Consider the following 20,849-nt stretch of genomic DNA (forward strand, 5'->3'; position numbering starts at 1 on the left):
TGGCTGACTGAGTCGTTTCAGAAGACAAAGTGCCACAGACAAACTAGTCATCAATCCGCTGGTTGTGTTAAGAGGCACAGGTATTTAACATTCGCCTACTGTATTTCATTCAACAATTATGACCACCGTACGACCAACACCAACGCTATTCATATGTGGTAGCTTCAAGTCGCACCGTAATCGCAACTTATGCTAACTTCGGATACCCCGTTTTGAAGACATTTTCCGGGTCGAACTTCTGCTTGATCTCCCTGAGCCTTGACAGGGTGTCCTCGCCATATGTTGATACCCAATCCATGTCCCTTTCAGGGCCCAGGTTACGGTTCCCGTATGGAAGCATTTGGCCTTGTTCTGAGAGGGAGTCGACCAAATCATCCGCCCACTTCTTATACTCTTCATATTCCGCCGCCTGTGCGGTGGTATCGATGACACCACCCGAGGGAGCTGCTATGCGATGCCTCTTGCGCAGAGGATAGCACACTGACGGGTTCGCCTCGATGGCTCGACCATGAGCGGCATGGATGACAGTAGCCGAGGTTGCACCCGGTGGTGAATTGCTGCCGAACGCACTGGCTGTTCCTGGAGTGAAATATTCGAACATCCTCAGTCGAGGATACCAATGGACATTAGTCGGCGAGGGGATTGCATTGAAAAACGTAAAGTCGTCCACTGCAGGCCTAATAAGTTATTGTCGTCTGTATGGGAGGGCTGCGGTGAATACCTTCTGCCACCGTGTTAAGAACAGGCGTACCAAGAGACTTCATCTTCTCAAAGAAAGCCCAACCCTCTTCCAGGTCATCATTCTCTGACGTCCAAGCAAACAGCCAGGCAAATACGGGACCAACGCCTGGGAGAGCCATGTGAGTGGCTTCGCCAGTGAAATTGACAGGCAAATCCCTCTCAAATTCACCAAACTTCTTCAACACTTCGCCAACCTGATCATTGGGAAATCCGAGAAAGCCCGCCAAGAAGCCTGTTTGGGGATACACCTTGAGTTGCAGCTCGACTACAACACCAAAGTTGCCGTTGCCAGCGCCGCAAAGAGCCCAGAGCAAATCAGGATGATCGTTCGTGTCGACGATGCCGCCGTTCGCGAGAACCACACGCGCACCGAGGATTTGGTCAGCGCCTAGCCCATGGTAAGCGCTCGTGTATCCGTAACCACCCCCCATAGCCCAGCCAGCGATGCTGACAGTCGGACACCAGCCGTGGGGGGTAACGAGCTTGTGCTGTTGCAGAAAGCGCGCGAGTTTGATGCCCAGGATGCCGCCGCCAACGCGGACGGACTTTTTATCCTCGGCGATGAGGATGCTGTCGAGACTTCTCAGATCCACGATGACGCCGTCTTTGCTCTGTGCCTGCCCGAATGTCAAGTCATGCCCACCGCTCCTGAGGCCGAATGGGATGTCTTGGGCTTTCAGCTCCTTGATGACGGCCACGACTTCAGCTTCGGTCCTCGGCCTGATGATTGCGAACGGCTGTTGGGTCATGTTCGCGTTGAAGAAGCTTCGAACTTCCTCATACTTCTCGGCCGAGTTCGTGTATACCAAAAGATTGGAGAAGTTCGTTGTGAGGGTTTTCAGCTTGGGTGCATCTGAAGCGATCTGCTCCAGCGTCGATGCTGTGGGGTGAGACCCTCGGAACTCTGGTGAAGCCTCAAGTGATGCCATTGTGGTTGACTTCTCGATATGGAATGTTGGTTGACATTGCGAAGTGTGAGGTCATAACGGCGCTTATGTATGTCCCGTAAATGCTATGCGCGGAAGGGGATCTGCTGCCAAAGCGTGCAGCGCTCATCTAAGAATCTGAACAGTGACTATTAATTGGACAGGAACCCGAGAGATTTAGCCATGCTACCGTGGGGGAGGGGTCGGCTAGGCTGACGTGAGATTTAAGCAGGGCAGTATATGGTTTCTTGACGAAAGTCCCCAAAAGAGGACGCGTACAGATGGACGTATGGCCACGTCGCGATCGGTAACAGCCGCGGATTAGTTGAGGAGCTGTCAATCTCATGTCAATTTGATGCCTCCTGAAGGATCCAGAAGGAAAGAGCCATTGTAATAGGTCGAGGTCTTGAGCTGTAAATAGTCGAGAGGGGCAACGGTAGGCTGGGCTTGGCATTACTAGTAGCTCAAAATCGTGAGTTGTGTATTATGCGGCTCGAGATGCGCTTGAGACCGATGATAGATTCTGGACTAGGTGTTCACAGAAGGCAAGATGGTGTAATCAACTCCTGGATCCAACGTGGCGGTCTAGACATGGTAGATTGGCAATCGACGGCCTCCGACGGCCTCCAACCGCTTCGCATTGTCTGCATTAGAACTCGACAGATCCCAGACACCTATCCAGCCGGAGTGAAGCTCGCCGACTTCTGTCCAAGTGGCATGTGCTTGTGTCTCGGGACCATCATTATGTGCTGGCTCTCGGAATTCTGGCGACGTGCAGTACCAGCTTTTCGAAAACCTTGATACCGGCAGAATCATGGACATTTTCGGTCCAAATGACATCCTCGAGCTTGGCCTTGGCTTCGGGCCATGTAGGTCCCAGAGAGTCTCGCAAATTGGCCAACTTCGGCAAAAGCCAACGGTCGTCCTGCTCTTCAAAGACGGATATGGCACCGACAACAAGGCTCCAGGCCAGTAGGAGTTTCGTGGCAGCGCATGTGGAGGCTGAGATCTCGAAGTTCTTGCATGCTGACCTAAGCTTGGTAGTCAAGGAGGTGAACTGGAATTTTGCACCTTGTACCTGGAGGAAGAGGGTGGTGATGTAGCTGATCATCCCAAGGCGACCTAGTTCGGCCAAGGCATTGTGTGCTGTCGTCTCCGAATACAACAGCCGGTATTGAACGCAAGTCATGAACTCTTGAAATAGGTTCGGGTCAATCTTGCGATTGGTGTGGTATAGTGCGGTCGCCAGGCGGGAGAAGTCGTGGAGATCTTGGAAGACGTTGCCCAAGCGACTGTCGGCGGCGTCTAAGAGAAGTCGTATGCTTGAAGAGCCAGGGCAGACCTCGGAGCCAACAGGAACTTTGCCCAGTATAGGGGAGAAAGCAGGCTCCCATGAGAAGGTATCCCGGAAGTAGAGCGGCTTCTCGCCGGTGCATAAACTCCAGCCAATGTCCACCCTTTGCTTCGTCAGATGTTGGGCATGAGATATCGAGGAATGGCACGTACCGGCAGATCTTGACCTGTAATTGAAGATTGTGAGAGAAGCTTTCGATTCCGCCCCTTAACTTCACTATCTGACGCATGCCTTGGATATGTGCGGCGGCATTGTCGCGCTGTCCGAAGATTTCGGCCACCATACACATGGACACAATCGTGGCGATGGTCGAGTCGGCCAAAGCCATGTCTTGGTCCGCAATATTTTGGTTCAACAGCTGGAGTGTCTTCCAAATATGGAAGTTGGTGTGCTTGCTTGGGCTGTCTCCTTTGACAGTGTCGTTCATCAATCCTACCGTGAATAAAATCGAGTGCAGAAACGCGGCATCTGTTAGAAGCCAGTAGAACCACGGCGTCTTGCTCTCGTCGTACTGCAGGCACCACTCGATGGGGTACATCGTCTCTTTAACGACGGCGTAAACTATGACCAGGTGAGCATCACGACAAACTCGGAGCAGAGACCAAACCCACATTCGAATAGCATGCCTCGGGAGGCCGCGTCAATATCGTCGGCAAATTGGAACATGTAAAGGTCATTGGGTGTGCGGAATACATGCTCGTACCAGGCAATTTTGTAGAGCTTTTGTTTTCTCGGCTCTTTAACGAGAGCAGTGAGTGACTTGGGTGCAGGTGGTTCCTCTGGTTCCTGTGGGGGTTGAGGACTAGTCTGGTTGACCCATTTGGTCGAGCGCTTCTGGCCACCACGAGACGGGCGTGTATTCTTGCCTCGCATGACATGACTGCGTATGAGTTTCCGATCGTCTGTCGTGGGCTTTCCAGATGTATCTGTGATGACAAAGGCAAATCCCTTGCTGGCTGCAGTAGCAACGTTAGAGTGGATGATCATGGGTAGATGGATTAGAGATCATACTAGGCCGTTTCTGGTTTCCCATCTTCAACCCAGCGGATCTGAAGGGGCCTATTGCCTCTTCCAGTGAATGATCGAGTGGAGTTCTCGAATGTAATCAGCATTGGCTTGATGGAGACCTAACGGAGCTAAGGGTGCAGTCGAAACGAGCTCTGGGATGCTCTTCGATCTGAGTTTGAAGTGAGAAGACTGGTAGGGAGGAAGAACTGTTTACCCAAAGGGGAAAACAATCGAGGAAACGGGTCACGGAGCTTTCAAAGGCAACGAAGACCAAGCGTAAGACGGCCGGATTTACCCTGCAATCTTGCCTTATCCTGGCCCAATACCCCCCTCACTACGACAAAGTAAGCTGGCACGACACGACCAAAGTCCCTTCGCCGAGTACTGATTGTTGCCTTCTTCCGGCCTAGCGCCGATCCTTCCGGCCTCAGCCCCGCTCGCTGGCGGCCGCTCCGCCACGTGATATCCGGCGGTTTAGTGGGCCAAGGCACTGGCGGGGGATCCGTACACGCCGTCCACACACCGATTGCTTTCCGGTCTTAGACAAGCCCTGCTTCTCACACTTGATTGATGTCCATATTAGGTAACCAGTCGGTCTTCCCTTTCGAGACAGCAATCCATCACCAGGCATCCACGATGCCTCAACTTCTCTGCCCTCCGGTCTACGCGCGTTCAAGAGTGCAAATTGCCTTACGTCCCAAGATTGAAGCTGCTCATACCTCAGACGACTTGAAAGCTATATATTCAGCACGAATCCGACGATGAATCTCAACATGCTGCTCTGCACAGATCAATGCAATCACATCAACAACCGCAACAACCACAACAACACCTTACTTCTTCTCACGTCACCTCACAACTCATCATGACGAGCTCACTTGAACTCACTCCCCTGACAATGGGGCCAGGCAGACTATTCCTTAACTCCCAGTTCTGTGCCACAGTCCGAACACCACCAAAGGACCTCTCGCTCTCCGGGAAGACGGCTATCGTTTCTGGAGCCAATATCGGGCTGGGCTTCACTGCCGCACGCCAGCTGCTCGATCACAACCTCTCACGCCTCATCATCGCCGTTCGATCCGCTGAAAGAGGAGACGCTGCCGCAAAGACCCTGAGAGAAAGCCATCCCGACGCTACGGTCGAGGTCTGGTCTCTGGACATGCTCTCATACAAGTCCATCCAGGACTTTGCCAACCGCTGTTCCACCTTGCCCCGGATCGACTACGTCATTCTAAATGCCGGCATGGTTCAGGAAGACTTTAGGCTCTCGCCGGCAGGCCATGAGCAAGTCTTCCAGGTGAACTACCTATCGACTGCTCTCCTCGCCATCCTTCTCTTGCCAGTCTTGAAGTCCAAGAAAGCTTCAGACAAGCCGAGCAGATTGACAATCGTCAACTCGGGCACCGCGTTTATGGCCAAGTTCCCGGAGCAGGACAAGATCCCCATGATAGCTGCATTTGACGACGAGAAGTCTTTCAATGCCACGGATCGGTATTCGACGTCGAAGCTCTTGGGTCACCTCTTCATCATCAAGCTCGCCGAACACGTCCGAAGGGAAGACGTCGTCGTCAACCTCGTCGACCCGGGTCTCTGTAAAGGATCAGGACTTCACCGCCACGTCGGCAGCCTCATCAAGACGATAGCGGAGGTGGGAAAGAGCTTGACGGGGAGAACTCTCGACGTCGGAGCGTCAACATACCTTGATGCGGCCGTCGTTCGAGGAGAAGAGACTCATGGAAGCTACTTGATGGACTGGAAAATCTTTCCGTAAGTGCTGGCTGCCCACGCCCTTTCGCCGATGGACCTCGCTAACCGCTCGCTGACAAAGCTTTGCCAACATCATATATACACCGCAGGGCAAGACCGCTCGAGAGCAATTGTGGGAGGAGACTTTACAGGAATTGGACTTTGCCGGGGTGCGCTCGATCCTTCGCTCCATGCAGTAGGACTCGCGATAAGGACCTCGCTTCCTTCCGGGCCCTTTTGCCCCGTCAGCCTGGAACTTTGCATCACCTGGGGAACACGTTGGGTCGTATGCAGAAAGTCTAATTGCTGATTGATGCAGTCGCCTCGGATGGATGCAATAGTTTCTGGTGTCAGTCTGCCTGCTTTTCTTGCTGCGTTTCCGATTAGGTGTATTGGGTGGATGGGCTTCGCTTAGATGTCTCGTATCACCTTTGGTCATTCCATGGGTATTCTGGTCTACATAGAGTAATAAGTTGACAGTCTTACTTCTGTACTGATTTGTCAGTTCCAACAACGCCCGCTTGTGAACGCCTGGACCCGCAGGCAGTCCATCATTATGTCTGGCAAGTGGTGGCGTCAGGATGCTGTGGCGAGCTGGCATGGTGGCAAGCCGTGATCCATGAACGAGGAAATGAGTATCATGACATCTATCTCGAAGGCTTAGAGATAACGATGAATCTCACGCTATGATTCATCTACTGAAGTCCCAATCCTTCATATCAGATGAACCGTCTGTTACGGCGCAACTGGCAAGTGCAGGAAGGCAGAAGAGGTGTGTAGATCGAAGCGAGAGCTCACCATAAGGCGCAAGATCATCGATATACTGTGTCTTCGTCGGTGCAGTGGACACCATCTAACGCCGTCTCGCAGTCCACGAAGGTCTGGTCCCGATACCAGAATCCTGTAGCCTGGCTACGGCAAGTCCCTGCTTGACATGATAGCTTACGCCAAGGTGCCTCACCACTTACTCTCGGTTGATGTGGCAAAGCACCTTCTTAGTTGAGATGGTACGTTGTATTGCTATACAAAGTGAAGGGGGTTAGGCTCGGCTCCCCCCCAACGGTGAGTGAGCTTCCAACTTTGCATTACAATACTCAGGAGAACAATGGCATAGCGATCCGTGAGAGCTAGCAAACGATCCTCAAGTCTTGGCGATCTTGCCTTTCGGATGGCTCGCGATAGGGTATCACCGGTTGAGTGCCATCACCGAGCTGTCGGATACGTTCACTCGGGGTTTGTCTTTGTCCTGAGATGGAAGTGATATTGCAGCCGAACGTCACCGGCGTGCGGTTCCAGCCCTCTCTTCGAGGCCCCTCGACTTGTACGTAGCTGAGCGATGAAGCGGTACGATAACCACTTCTGGGCCTGCTCCCGCTGCCAAGGCGCCGCATCATTTGTAGAAAGCTTCCTAGTTCCAACATACCTTTATGGCACTCCGCAGGCCAAGAACAGACCGAGCCAGGGGACCGCTGCGGATGACCCTAGAGCCAAACGACCCTGGCGATACCGCACGATGGATGTCTGTCAACTCCAGGCGCAAAAGGTCTGCGGCGATTCCTCAGCTCGCCCAGCGGAATATCTTCCAAGACTTTTCCAAGACGGCAAGATGCGCCCATACGAAGCATTGGCATCGCCAAGGAGAAAGCCAAGTTGCCGCGAACCGAGGATTCTGCAGTGGTTCACGCATCGTGGGTCTTGAAAGAAGTGTCGTTTGAGCCTCTACAACACAGTTGTCCAGACGAGCGTCAAGAATGTAATTCATCAAGGGAAAGTAAAAGTAACCTTCAATTATTGTTGTTCAAAAAGCCATCTAGACTAAAGGTTAAAGGCGAGTCATTGGGTTAGTTTGCGCCAAGAGACCATTTTGAACTCACATCGGATACGGAAGCTTCTTAACAATCGCCCTGGCGCATGACTGACGGTTTCGACTATGAGAATGCAAGCTATTCGCGTGGTTCATGACTTATTCACGAGCTGCCACGTCTGCCGCCTCGCCGCCCGAAGAGTAAGAAATGGAATCAAGGACATGGCTCGCGATGGCCCAGCGCGGAGTCGCGCCGCACAAACGTCCCTGACGTCTCTTGGCACGCTTAACAAAGTGCCCACTTCGATTTTGAGCACATAATGAATGATAAGGGATCACGCGCCTATTGCGATAACAGTGGAGGGAATTACACCATGTCGGGTTGGCCAGCATCCTTGATGCAACATCAAGTTCGCAACGCGTGGTGTACCCAATCGCAGCGTCGGTTTTTGACCTGCCGAAAGAAGACCAGTGCCGGTCGGGAATGTACTCTTGCGCGAACGACAAAGCAACAGACGGAAAAGCTGTTGGGCCTGTCGTGCGTGTGCGGTCTTGAAAATGGCGGGTGCCTCGTCCCTGCAAGCCAAGACTTCAATGTCACAGGGCAAACGCCGCGGCCAGCTATGATTTCGAGGCTTTATCATCGGCTCGTGAGCTGGCGCGAAAGCATCATGTTCCGGAGGGAGTTCCGCACCGGCAATCCTACCGGCGAACACCTATGAGGTTTGTAACGTATCCGACGCAAGTCCGACGTCCATCTGGAATCGAGATGTGAAGTGCCCATTGTCGGCGAGCGATTTGGGAAGAGTAGGTGTAAAGAAACATCCATGAGCGCAATGTCGAATGCTTGTTTGGTATTTCCGTACTGCGTAGGGTATGGACCACACAATCGACAGCAATCTGGCCCAAATCGCACGGAATGACTAGCCAATCCTACGGCAGAAGACTGACAGGGATGACTGATAGGACGCGTTGCTTGATCCATCTAATAAGCTGCCGATGTTTGGCGCCAGTCTGGTTCGAGCATGGATGGTGGCCGTCAAAAAGTTCCTCCAAAAGCAGTATTCTGCGTCCCTCCGACCGGCCCCCGCCCAACTGGCTGAAGCTCTGAACACAGATTAATCAACTTGCCACCTTGTGGCTGGTCGGATGATACCACTCCTCTTTGTCCACGGCTTTTGAATGGTCAATCCGGTTGCAAATCCTCCGTCCATCTGGCTGATAAGAGTTGGAGAGACTGGCTGGGGGAGAGAGAGAGAGGGGAAAAGGGACAGACAGGGGTTGGTCTCCGTAGCGGAGCAGGGCTGCATTGTTGGATGGGGGGACAACATCGATACCCTCTACCTAACTCTCAAGACTCAAGAATCAACTCTGATGTTGAATAGACGTGAAACTCTGATAGCTTCAGCGTCTCTCTTGAAGGCTGCAGAGATGGTGTGCATTTCCCCGGACGGTGACAAGCTTTCGGGCAAGATCTCTTGATTTTTCTTGTCCTTCTTGATGGCAGGTCTTGGACGTCTTGGACGTCTTGGACGCTCTTGGGAGACCTGGGGGATGTCGTGAAAGTCTTGGGCAGCGGGCTTGGGCAAAGCTTGGGGGGTCTTGGGTGTTCTTGGGAGAGGGACGCCACGTCCAGGGTCCTTCGATCATATCCTTCTTGAGCCATCACCGCGAGCTGCCAAGCGCCTCGAGTCGTCTCTGCCGTCGACTAGCGCATAAATGGGCGAAGGGAGAGAGGCAGCAAAAAGGACCAAGGGCTATTAAGTCGAGTGGCCGTTCCCTCCAACAAGAACACTCAGTGCTAGCCATCCACGCCATCCAGCTAGAGGACGAATTAACCGTTTTCCACCAACCTTCCGTGCTTCTTCGACGCCGTTTTGACGGTGCCTCCCGCTCTCGCCTCGCTGCGGCAAACACCGCTGGAATGTTGTAGTGTAACGTCGTGGCTTCCGACTAGCTCGTCTCTTCGTGCGTTGGTGAGGTGCTTCTGCATTTGCATTGTCGTGCCCATTAGCTGAGGGAAGCGAAGCGGCGCAGCAATGTAACCAGTGATAAGCTGTAACGACCGAGAGCCCATTCGTAGATTCCTGGGTAAAGGTACGGATACGGCTATGTAGGTCTCGATACTCCACAGAGACGCGATCGATTGATCAATGCTCTCTCACAATGGAAAGCCAGGCTGATGATAGATGGGATGCCTCGCCACCCCGGCCCTCACGTCTTATCGTGGTCTCATTTGAACCACCGCACAGAGTTTCTTTCTTTATTCTTCCGCAGCGGCTCCCTCCCACATGCCAGTCCCACCAAATATGCTTCTTGGCGGGAGCACAGTGAAAGGCCAGCACTTTCACACGCGACAGTGCACGCCAATGCCGAGAGGGATCCCCGGATTGGTATTCGTATGTATACGGAGTCGGTCACTCGCCTTGCCACCAGCATCCCCCCGCCAGTGCCATATTGCCTGCTCAGAGCCTGAGATTGGACATTGATGGGGCAACATGGATCAAATGTCTCTACACGGCGTTAAAACTGCGTACCAACTCTATCCCATCAGAGACTTGATCGACCAGAGCGAGTGAGACACGGGCTGCTTCCTCCTTCTGTAGGCTGGTGTGTCGCACCACACGATGAAGCCATCGCGATTGCGACGGGGGGCGGATTCGCAAAGGGCCCAACGTCCAAGTTACTCCGTACCATTGGCAGACCTGAATCTCGCGAAGACTGCAGCCGCATTCGCTCACGTTCAAAAAGTCCCCAAAAGACATCTCCCCGCTATTGATATCTTGGACCTGCCATACTGGTTCAAGCCACTCGAGGGCCCAACTGCTTGGCATCACCAGCGGAAGCGCACTTGACCCCCCAAATAGGTGTTTTCCTGCGTGTTGGCCGCCCTGTCTGGTCCACGGAACAGTCCAGCAGCTGGTGAGCATGTTATCCTCGTAGCCAGGCACACCAGGATCCCTCATCTCTGGAGGCCCATCTGCGCTGTGGGTTCCTGGGTCAGAGGGTGCCGAATGCAACTGGACCCCGGTGGGTGGCCGGGAGGAGGAGTGGGAGGAGGTGGGGTTTTCCTTTCCGCCCATCGGCCCACGACTAGGAACCTGGAGTCTGAAGGACACCAAGAGAGAAGAAGGCAGAAAAAAAAAGACGAACTGAACCGGCATGTTAGAACGACATCTCAGGCATATGGTTCGTTCGAGGGAAGTTTGTGTCTCTGTACGTACTGGGATAGACGCTGTGATTCTCTCTTGTTCGTCTTTCTCACCCTCTCACTTCCTTCATGTCATCGTCTCACAACCTCTCATCTCATCCTATTCTTTCATTGCAGCCGCCCCCCTGGGAGATTGCGCCCAATGCGGCTATAGTGCGAATGCAGACCGATCCCTCCTACCGCGTCCCAGAACCTTTGATATCGGTCTTGTCGCAATGCAGAAGGTAGACCTCCCTGTCACAAGGGATGCAATGGGGTTTCCGGACGCACAAGCAGAGGATGGAGGGTGACGGGCTGGAGTTCCAGCCCTGAACATGAGCATCCCTGCCACCTCGACTCTAATTCCAGAAAGGGGAAGCTCACTGGTTCGAACGGCCCAGTGCCATCTCGGCCTCTCATCTATGTTAGGCGCATGGGGATCTTTGCTGTTACCTGTATCCTCGGGATCGTCTCGTGGCGAAACTGGGACCACCGTCGTGTCCGTTCGTTGCCAGGCCGTTGGGAACCCTTGGCTCCACCGTCGATAAGCATCCGGTTGTGTGACAAGGATGGCCGCCTCGTGGCTCTTGAATGTTAAAAGGTCGAGATGTCCTCGGTTCCCTCCACCCGCCTCTCGTCTCTTTCTCGCTCACTGGCAACTTTCCAGCCCAAGCGTCCACGGGTCCACCGAATCAAGCTTCTACAACCTTTTCAAGGTGAAGAATACCGACCCAGTGCATCAAAATGTCCGACATTCGTGAAGAACGGGCCCCCGTCCACCAGGGCGGTGTGGTCTCGAACGAGAAGGTCTCGACCGAAAAGACTGCTCCTGTAAGTTGGTCTGGATGTCGATGAACATCACATACCTCTCCATTGATGAACCATATGCTGATGCCTTCCCTCAGATCGTCGATGCCCACCCCGATGGTGCCGACTACAACGAACACGTTGAGCACGACTTCAACGTCACCGAGGATGATTTGCTCGAGGCCAAGGAGCTCGCCTCGCAGATGTCCCTCGAGGAGGTCCGCGAGATGATGTTCAACGTCCACAAGATCCACGAGAAGGACCCCAACTTCCCCATCACCATTATCGAGAAGATTGAGGACTTCCTCCAAAACGATGATGTCTTTGAGAACCCCGAGAAGCACGAGACTCTCATTCAGGAGATGAAGCTCGAGGCCGCCCTCATCACCGGTAACTCGCCCTACGCCGAGGTCCGCGCCGTCGTCGACAACCACGACGACCCCACCATGCCCAGTTCGACCCTCCGCGCCTGGGTTATCGGTCTCGTCTTCTCTGCTCTGCTCGCCTTCGTCAACCAGCTCTTCTCGGTCCGCTACCCGTCCATCACCATTCTGGCCAACGTTGCTCAGTTGCTCGCCTACCCCTTGGGTAAGCTGTGGGAGAAGTCTCTCCCCGATGTTGGATTCACCGTCGCCGGCCACCGTTACTCGCTGAACCCCGGCCCGTTCAACCGCAAGGAGCACATGCTCATCACCATCATGGCCAACGTCGCCTACAACATCCCCTACACCAACTACATCATCTGGACGCAGTGGCTGCCCAAGTTCTTCAACCAGAGCTACGCTGCCAACTTTGGCTACCAGCTTCTCATCTCCTTGTCGACCAACTTCATCGGATACGGTCTTGCGGGTCTCTGCAGAAGATTCCTCGTCTACCCCTCGTACTGTGTGTGGCCGGCATCCTTGGTCACCATTGCCCTGAACTCTGCTTTCCACACCGACAAGAACTCCACCGTCGATGGCCCCTTCAACAGCATCTGGCGCTGGAGCAGACAGAAGTTCTTCTACATCACCTTTGCCGCCATGTTCGTCTGGTTCTGGTTCCCCAACTACCTGTTCACGGCTCTGTCCACCTTCAGCTGGATGACCTGGATCGCCCCCAAGAACCGCAACCTCGCGACAATCACTGGCTTCAACAGTGGTCTTGGTCTCAACCCCTTCCCCACCTTTGACTGGAACATCCTGTTGTACGACAACACCGACCCTCTCATGGTCCCCTTCTTCTCCACCTTCAACAAGTTCCTCGGCACCTTCATCTCCATGTTCGTCGTCTTGGCTGTTTGGTACACCAACACCTACAACACGGGATACCTGCCCATCAACTCCAATAAGGTCTACGATCACTTTGGCTCTCTGTACAACGTCTCCCGCGCCGTCAACGAGCACGGTCTGTTCGACAAGGAGGCGTACGAGGCGTACTCTCCCCCCTTCTTGGGCGCTGCCAACGTCATGATCTACATGTTCTTCTTCGCCATCTACACCGCCACCATCACCTACGCCGCTCTCTACCACCGTCACGAGATCGCCCTTGGCTTCAAGGCTCTCATCGGTAGCTTCAGGAAGAACAGCGACGTTGAGAAGGACCAGGTCCTTGACGTCCACAGCCGTCTGATGAAGGCGTACCCCGAAGTCCCCGAATGGCACTACCTCACCGTTCTCGTCATCGCCATTGCGTTGGGCTGTGCTGGTATTGCTGGTTGGCCCACGTACACCACCGTCGGTGTCGTCTTCTATGGTATCATTCTCTGCATGATCTTCGTCGTGCCGGTCGGTATCATCAAGGCCATGACGGGTATCGAGGTCACCCTGAACGTGCTTGCCGAGTTCATCGGTGGTTCCTGGGTTGAGGGTAACGCCCTGGCCATGAACTACTTCAAGTCCTTTGGCTACGTCACCTGCGCTCACGCCGTCTGGTTCTCCAACGACTTGAAGCTCGCCCATTACGTCAAGATCCCCCCTCGCCACACCTTCTGGGCTCAGATCGTCGCGACTTTCGTGTCCACCCTCGTCTGTCTCGCCGTCCTGAAGTTCCAGATGTTCAGCATCCCGGGTATCTGCACCGAGGACGCCAAGTTCAAGATGACCTGCCCCGGTATCAACACCTTCTTCACCGCCTCTGTCCTTTGGGGTACCGTCGGTCCCAAGAAGATTTGGGGTGCTGGCGGCCAGTACACTGCCACCCTCCTCGGCTTCCCCCTTGGTGTCGCCATCGTTCTCTTCTTCTGGAGCTTGAACAAGTTCTTCCCCAAGTGGAAGTGGGTTCGCCAGATCCACCCCGTCGCCATCATGTACGGAGGTCTCGTCTGGGCCCCCTACAACATGTCCTTCGTCTGGCCCTCCGTCCCCATTGCCTACTTCTCTTGGGTCTACCTCAAGAGCCGCTTCTTGGGTCTGTGGTCCAAGGTCAGTTGCTTCCCTGCCACCGCTATTCGCATTCTGAGGCTAACACTCGCGTTCAGTACAACTTCGTTCTCTCCGCCGCTTTCTCTTGCGGTATTGCCATCTCCTCCATCATCATGTTCTTCGGCCTTCAATGGCAGGACATCGAGGTCGACTGGTGGGGCAACTCAGTCGTACGTTTTTTCCGGCTCCCAAGTTGATCTCAAAGGAACACTACTAACATCTCTCTCCCAATAGGTCAGCCAGGGCTGCGAAGGCAAGGCTTGCCGTCTGCTTACTCTTGCAGAGGGCGAGTACTTCGGTCCCCGCATTGGAGACTTCCACTAGACGTGGGACCTCTTTTCATATTGCACAACCAAGTTGTGCTTGTGGCTTTTTATTTCGAATTTCAGCGCATGTATGATGTGATGAAAAGAGCGTGGAGACTAGAGACATCGTGGACACGTACCTAGAAGTGGTGTTATAATCAGCGGATGTAACGATTTGAAGGATGAAGAAATACCCAACCATTCATTTATGACTTAGTGGAAGAATGTTATACCCCCATTGAGCAAGCTCAGTCTAGTCTTTGCCCAATGTTCTTTGATGCCGTGTTATGCGTATCGAAGTTGAGGGCTATTCGGTCGTTCTATCCCAGCATTCTTATCATTTCAACATGTCGATCTAGTAACACTTGCCAGTGATTGTTCTCGGGAGGCACTCGCCTCATTTTATGCGTTCGAATCCCAATGGTTCATGCTTGTCGTGGACATCTCTATCCCCCTTGAGCTCACGTATCTCCTGGGCCGTATATAACGAGACTTGCCAACGCCGATGCCGCGGGGTCGGCAGTCGCTCGGTGCCGGGCCGGCGTGGCTATGCTGGGAAAAGGGTGCCTCATTGGGTCGCTTAGACGATGTCCACGATCAATCCACGAACTCGCTGATTAGGCTCGGTAATGATCTCTGAGACTTTGCTGACTTTGAAGACAGGTTACTGAAATGTTGGATCTGGAGATGTTGGCGATATGACTCCCAAGATAATTAAGACCAGAAATTAAAGCTCCAAGTGTGTCAAGAAGTTGTCGTCACCCTGAATTGTGTCAGCCTTACGTTATTCGGCGGTAGATTTGATTGAAGCACAAGCACGCGTACTCTTGACGACTCGCTGCGTGCAAAGGAAGGGAAAACGAGACACTAGACTAACCTCCGTGGGACGACGACGACGAAGTTAGCTAAATGCGTGACGCAAGAAACGCTCCAGCTCCGTCTCTTTGAGTTAGCTGTCTGTGCCTAACAGACTTTAGGAGACACCACGGCTTTCTCTTTCTGCCTCGTCTTCCCCATCATCGACTTTGAGCGGGCCTGGTGCCATCGACTTGGGCCTGATATCTATCGAAGGATGTTTGTTGAACGCATTGTGGGGGTTTTGGGTATTCGTCGAAGCCGTTGATGCTTTCTTCAAATTAACACCAAGCATGAGATGAACGTGCAAGTAATACCGGCAGCAGATATCAACCCAAATAGTCAAACATGACAACGGGAACGTCCGTTTAAAGGAGTAAGCCTCTTTAACATGGACCAATTCAGCAATTTAATAAAGTTACAAGCTAAACCAATCAAGGCGTACACTGACAATATTCTAGGACCAACGTTAGCCCGGCTTACATTGGGCGTCTCGGCTGCTGACTGCCTCACCGGGCGACTACCGAGCCGTCAGCATTGCCCTTGCGACTTATGAGCTGTTTAAGTCCATGTGTGTGCCTTTGATGCCTATTTGAACAGTCTTGATAGTCGGATTCGCTCCGGTTCGACGAGGTGGACGGGGCTTATCATCAGGCAGACTCCACGGCGAGCACAACTGGGCCGCCCGAGCAGGTCGACAACGCTTGATTCTAGGACGCCAAGGCTTCGTGGAGCATACATAATATCGTCTTATCTTATAGAAGGGCAATAGTTTGCCTTGGCGGTACTTTGTTTAACAAATAAGCAACGGTCGAAATCGCCCGAGCCGAGCAACGATCAACGAGGCCACGTTATGGAGTAGACACGCTGCAGTCATAGAGATATGCCAAGCATAAACTTTCGGGGCTAAGTCGTTTACTTCAGGGGCGTCTACTGGTGAGAGTTGAAGAGGAACATCATGGAAGTTTGGCTATCAGAGGTGAAGGCCGGTTTCAAGGCCGTCCTTCTGATATGCCCGTCGCAAGTCCAATAGCCCCTCTGCACAACACAAGGCATACGGTGAATTGCAAGACCTATTGATTATCCATGATATCATGGTCTCGTGAGTCTTGAGATCCCATGCCAAGACAGCCTGGGACACCCATCCCTAGGTTTTGAGTGAGGCAGCGGCGGAGGAGGCATCGCCCTTTCCTCACAGCAACGCAGCCAGTTCAGTCCCACCAGAGCCATGGGGGCAGCTCTCAATCTTCCCAGATTTTGCTGGAGTCTTCAGACTTTCTTCCTTCAATCAAGGGATATGTCTTGATCGGAGCATTCGTCGGTCATCAGATACCCACTGAGAACCGAACCCCGTGAGGCCTTGATCTGGCATGAATCCAATGATATAAAATTGATGAACATCCAATTCAAGAAAAAGCAGATAGAAACCCTCTCGAGACCTCACGTGTGATCATGCTGTCACGCAGGTATGTAGCCAAGCTCATGACCGCCCTTTCGCCGACTTAGTCGTCCCTCTCAACCTCCTCCACCACACCCAGCATCAGTCATCCGCTTACCTATAGTGTTACGGCACGTTCACCCTTCAACCGAAGCAAAATGCCATGCCCACCCAGCGATACTGTTGATGGCAGGACGACCTTACCCCAAAGGTCAATTCATCAAGCCTGGAAACCAGATGAAGCTCACGGCGACCGAGCCGGCCACCGACAACAGCAACAAAGGCAGAAGGGGTTCAGCACGTCCACTCTCCGACCATCAAGAGCAAGGATATTGTCTTGGATCGGTCCAAGAGCCACTGTCTGTCGCCAGCGTTGTTCCGCAATGCCAGCTCGCGCGGGACACCTAGATATCGGAGCGAGATGAGCTGCTACCACGGGATCAACTGTAGGGCAGAGTGTCAGTATCCAAGGCATCGGCGCCTCTGTACGCTACTCATACCATTTGACATTTCGTCATTGTAGATGTAATTGTAGACGAGAGGAAAAGGAACCTGTGCTGCTCCTGGATCGCATGATCGCCTTCACCCTGCCTGCGCAGCGCGGGTAGGGCTATGAAGAAGAGGCAAGCCACTTCACGTTGGATATTTGAACGTTGCCAGAAAAGACCAATGGAGTATTCTAAATGATTCATTACTAAAGGTTTCCCTTCATGTGGGTGGAAGTCACGTAGAAATGCCCTTCGATGGCGGCAGCTATACAAACACCAGGATGAGCATCGCCGCATTTCAGCTCATGCAAGAGACGAATGCGTTAAGTAAAGCAGTCGCGAGATTGAGTTGAAAAGAGTCGTCTAGACACCATGTTTATTCAGGTAGATGGTATAGTAATATTCGAGGTTTTGAAGATATCGCCGTCCCTGTGTGATGCATCAACGCGCCCAGTATCACATCACCCACCGAAGTCAATAAATTTCGCCCATCGTCGCGGTGCACCCACGGGGAAGGACAACCCGCAGGTCTACGAGGTAGCCAGCCTTCGACCACAAACTCGCCTGTGAAAAAGCAACGTTAGGATCGAGGACACCAAAGATGTGGTTTCCCGTTCGTACCACTTAAACTACACGCGCCGTCACTCGACAAGCAGTACCCATTTGTATCGGACTACCGGCACCCGAGAAAACAGCATCCTCTCCTAATGGAAAAGAAGATGGACACCCGCCGTAATTTCACAACGATCAAGAGCATCCCTCAGCGCCGCCAACCTATCCTCGTCGTCGCCTCCAACATTCACCAGCAGTGTCTTCGCATACCCCGCATCGCCGGGGCCGCCAGCGCCGTTGGTCTCCCGCACCCCGAGCCGCGGCATGAGCTTCCACCCCCTCCACGACCACCTCCACACTCCTCCTCCTCGTCGCCTTCGAAACGACCGCGTGCGCTCAGCGCTTCTCTATCGCTCCTCGCCAAACTGATCGACGGACACTAGGTTACTAGAGGAAGAAAGGCGGGGTAAGGTCGATTAGCGGTAGGGGCGAGCTTCGCGGGTGCGGAGGCGGAGCCGGTCAGAGACGGCTCATACGGCGGAGGCGAGTTGATGCACTCGAGAGTAGACTGGGACAATAGACTCGAAAGTGCTGCTCCTCGTCATTGTCCCCATGCGTGAGGGATCGTCTGCCGCTGAACGTCACGCGGGCCCTCAATCCGGGCGATTTGTCGTAAGTGTCTCTGATGGATCCATAATTCTGTACAGCAAAGTCAATCGTAATTGTTTTAGATTTGTACCTTAGTACGTAGGTATTCGTCTGTCCGATTGCCCGGAGACTGATTCGTTCGCGGCCAGCTTCGGATGTGTCACGACCTGACCATTTTGGTGTGGAAATCGCGGGGAAATGGAGCCCGGCTCTCTCTCTGCTCCAGCGCTCGCGTGCGTGAAGTGCGTGCGCAATGCGCCGCCGTGCGGGCTGGCGGGTTCCTTTTTTCCTTTCGCTGGAAAGTCTGGAAGTCTGGAACCTTTGGAGACGGGAACGTGGGAAACTGGAGACAGGCAGCGAGATGGGATGCCGATGTGGAGATGTCCCGGGTTCGACTCTTCAAGTCCGTACGTAATGAGATGTCGGCAAAAGTGGTTTTGATCAAGTAATGGATGGAGTTTCTTTGCTGGAGTTACCAAACTTCCAAGCCGTGGATTCGCGGGGAAAGTGGTTTCCGGGGTAAAATAAACAAAGTATGCGTCAATTTCTGTTTGTCAATTCCGAGTTCATGCCGTTGCCGTGAAAAGCAACGTCTTCTCACTTCTTTCATATCATCCACCTCGGCAGTCTGTCTGTCTGTCTGTCTGTGTGGGATAAAGTGCGACTGCGACTGCGACTGCGACCGCGACCGCGCCCTTCAAACGTGGCTTGCTGCAAAAGAGCGGCACGGCGAGAGAATCAGCCTTCGACGCCGGGCCCGTTGGTGCTCATTGGCGGCTGAATGAAATGGGTGACGCAAATCAAATCCATCTCGCTTGCATCCGATGCCGACTAACGTTTTCCGATAGATACCTACAGTCCTGACGCGACTTGATCTCAACGTGCCTTGCCTTCATAGGTCGCCGATCAATTGACGCAGACGTAGATCCTTTGGTGCTTGTCTCAGAGGATTTCCCACACGTCGAGGCCGGCCGGATTTGAGGTAGGTACACCCATCACCCGGCTACCTCATCTCGGTGACCGGATGAAGCTCGACTTTTGGGCTCCCCTCACGGAAAGCATCGAAAATATCCTAGCCAAGACTAGGCCAAATGTGAATAGTCGATAGCCAACGTCTTTCTGCGCCCTGCAGCCTCATAGGGCTTCGGAAATCATGCTAGACAACTTGTCCGCCGGGGGGGTTGAAGGGGGAGGGGAGGCCTGGCTTCTATTACTGCCTATCTAAAGTAGTCATCCGCTCGGCGCGAGTGAGCATCAAGAGATAAGAAGCCGCCGCTATGCTACCGAATCGACCGGGAGGCAAGGCAAGGCCAGGAAAGCGCATCGTCGGCCAAGCCGTCCTCCCTTCCCGCCGCCCTTCACGCTGCGCTGCGGGCGTTCAGCCCTGGAAGATGAGCTTGCCAACCGGAAACCTTTCCTCCTCCAAGCCTAGAGTGTTTGTGTGCGTGTGCCTTATCAGTCTGCAGCAGCCCTTGGCCATGCCACGGCGATCAATCAAACGGCCCAAGCCTCTGGGGGGGGGAAGCCTGGGCTGGCAGCGGCATTCCTTCTTCGTCATCGCACTCTCAAAGACCGCGGGCCGCAGACGAACGGGTAGATAGCCAGGGCTTCAGTGTCCAGGACCACGGTCGCCTCGCCTTCAGCTTCGATTTTGGAAGAGACTAGGCGATCGAGTCTGACGCGATCTTGGCGCATGAGTAAAATGTCCGAAGCCGTCGCTTCTCAACGCCTGTTTTTCAGCTGGTGATGCTACTATTGGCGTGCGGTAACAGCAACATCAACGACGCCTCTAACGAAGTCTGCTGGACATGATGTTTCCAACGGACCACCAATAATTAGATAATCAATCGAAATAAGGTAATTGCTGCACGGACATCGTTTGTCGTGAACTCTACCCCCGAATGCGAGTCTTCGAGGTTTTACTCGCGACAACTCCGAGTCGTTCGTTCTCGTCGGATGTCGATCAGTTCATGATACGAACCAGCACGGATGAAGGGCGCGGCTGCTCTGCTGACAGTCGTCGACGCTGATTTCCGATATCAGCCAAACCCCGTAGCCATGTGAGATTGTCCCACCACCCAGAGGGAAGAGTCCCCCAATTCGAAGCGGGTCCTTGAATCCATTCGTTGCGATCTTCGGTCAGTCCGAATGCAGGAGACCCTCGTCTCGTCTCTCGTCCCACCCACATGTCCGTAGTGCTACAATTAAACTGGAGTCTGGAGAGATAAGAAGCGAGAGCAGAGGCCAACGTCAAACGCACGCCATTACGTACAAAATTCTTCTCGCGCGCGAATGGGCACCTCACTTGGCTTCCCCAGAGGATGCTAATCCATCACCATGGATTGGATTCATGGTCCGGACACTGCCCACTTCCTCCACACCTGCTGTCGAAAGAAAGCGTGGGCCATGACACGGCGTCGGCGTGGATGGCTTCACCACGCCTCACGTAATTACGAATACAGGTTGTCTTTGAGAAAGTCAATCTGCCGCCAACTCCAAAGCCAACAAGACGTTGATGGTGTGTTTCTGGTAGCGCAGCGCCTCTCGGCCCTAACCGAGGAATCGAAATCCCTACCACTGTTACC

The 20,849-nt window shown here is 53.5% G+C and overlaps 8 protein-coding genes across 8 annotated transcripts; 4 read left to right on the forward strand and 4 right to left on the reverse strand.

The window, feature by feature from the left end:
• Positions 1-187: 187 nt before the first annotated feature.
• On the reverse strand, positions 188-1,670 carry CABS01_10706 (FAD/FMN-containing dehydrogenase; the record flags this gene model as incomplete). The annotated part of the gene is made up of 2 exons (XM_060544061.1): positions 188-669; positions 722-1,670. The coding sequence occupies 2 exons, from the start codon at positions 1,668-1,670 to the stop codon at positions 188-190; spliced, it is 1,431 nt and encodes a 476-aa protein (XP_060398785.1).
• Positions 1,671-2,409: 739 nt separating this feature from the next.
• Positions 2,410-4,008, reverse strand: CABS01_10707 (uncharacterized protein; the record flags this gene model as incomplete). Its single annotated transcript, XM_060544062.1, has 3 exons — positions 2,410-3,124; positions 3,174-3,582; positions 3,633-4,008. 3 exons carry the CDS (start codon positions 4,006-4,008, stop codon positions 2,410-2,412), a joined length of 1,500 nt encoding a protein of 499 aa, XP_060398786.1.
• Positions 4,009-4,894: 886 nt separating this feature from the next.
• On the forward strand, positions 4,895-5,975 carry CABS01_10708 (short-chain dehydrogenase; the record flags this gene model as incomplete). Its single annotated transcript, XM_060544063.1, has 2 exons — positions 4,895-5,796; positions 5,858-5,975. 2 exons carry the CDS (start codon positions 4,895-4,897, stop codon positions 5,973-5,975), a joined length of 1,020 nt encoding a protein of 339 aa, XP_060398787.1.
• A 2,962-nt stretch (positions 5,976-8,937) lies between these two features.
• CABS01_10709 (uncharacterized protein) lies at positions 8,938-10,545 on the reverse strand (the record flags this gene model as incomplete). The annotated part of the gene is made up of 3 exons (XM_060544064.1): positions 8,938-9,190; positions 9,433-9,635; positions 10,117-10,545. The coding sequence occupies 3 exons, from the start codon at positions 10,543-10,545 to the stop codon at positions 8,938-8,940; spliced, it is 885 nt and encodes a 294-aa protein (XP_060398788.1).
• Positions 10,546-11,513: 968 nt separating this feature from the next.
• Positions 11,514-14,302, forward strand: CABS01_10710 (OPT oligopeptide transporter; the record flags this gene model as incomplete). The annotated part of the gene is made up of 4 exons (XM_060544065.1): positions 11,514-11,600; positions 11,675-13,978; positions 14,035-14,148; positions 14,213-14,302. The coding sequence occupies 4 exons, from the start codon at positions 11,514-11,516 to the stop codon at positions 14,300-14,302; spliced, it is 2,595 nt and encodes an 864-aa protein (XP_060398789.1).
• Positions 14,303-17,070: 2,768 nt separating this feature from the next.
• Positions 17,071-17,268, reverse strand: CABS01_10711 (uncharacterized protein; the record flags this gene model as incomplete). Its single annotated transcript, XM_060544066.1, has 1 exon — positions 17,071-17,268. One exon carries the CDS (start codon positions 17,266-17,268, stop codon positions 17,071-17,073), a length of 198 nt encoding a protein of 65 aa, XP_060398790.1.
• Positions 17,269-17,771: 503 nt separating this feature from the next.
• CABS01_10712 (uncharacterized protein) lies at positions 17,772-18,059 on the forward strand (the record flags this gene model as incomplete). Its single annotated transcript, XM_060544067.1, has 1 exon — positions 17,772-18,059. One exon carries the CDS (start codon positions 17,772-17,774, stop codon positions 18,057-18,059), a length of 288 nt encoding a protein of 95 aa, XP_060398791.1.
• A 1,482-nt stretch (positions 18,060-19,541) lies between these two features.
• CABS01_10713 (uncharacterized protein) lies at positions 19,542-19,865 on the forward strand (the record flags this gene model as incomplete). Its single annotated transcript, XM_060544068.1, has 1 exon — positions 19,542-19,865. One exon carries the CDS (start codon positions 19,542-19,544, stop codon positions 19,863-19,865), a length of 324 nt encoding a protein of 107 aa, XP_060398792.1.
• Between the last annotated feature and the right edge of the window lie 984 nt (positions 19,866-20,849).

This window comes from Colletotrichum abscissum (genome assembly GCF_030869225.1).
Source record: "Colletotrichum abscissum strain IMI 504890 chromosome Unknown Scaffold_28.1, whole genome shotgun sequence".
NCBI classification, from domain to species: domain Eukaryota; kingdom Fungi; phylum Ascomycota; class Sordariomycetes; order Glomerellales; family Glomerellaceae; genus Colletotrichum; species Colletotrichum abscissum.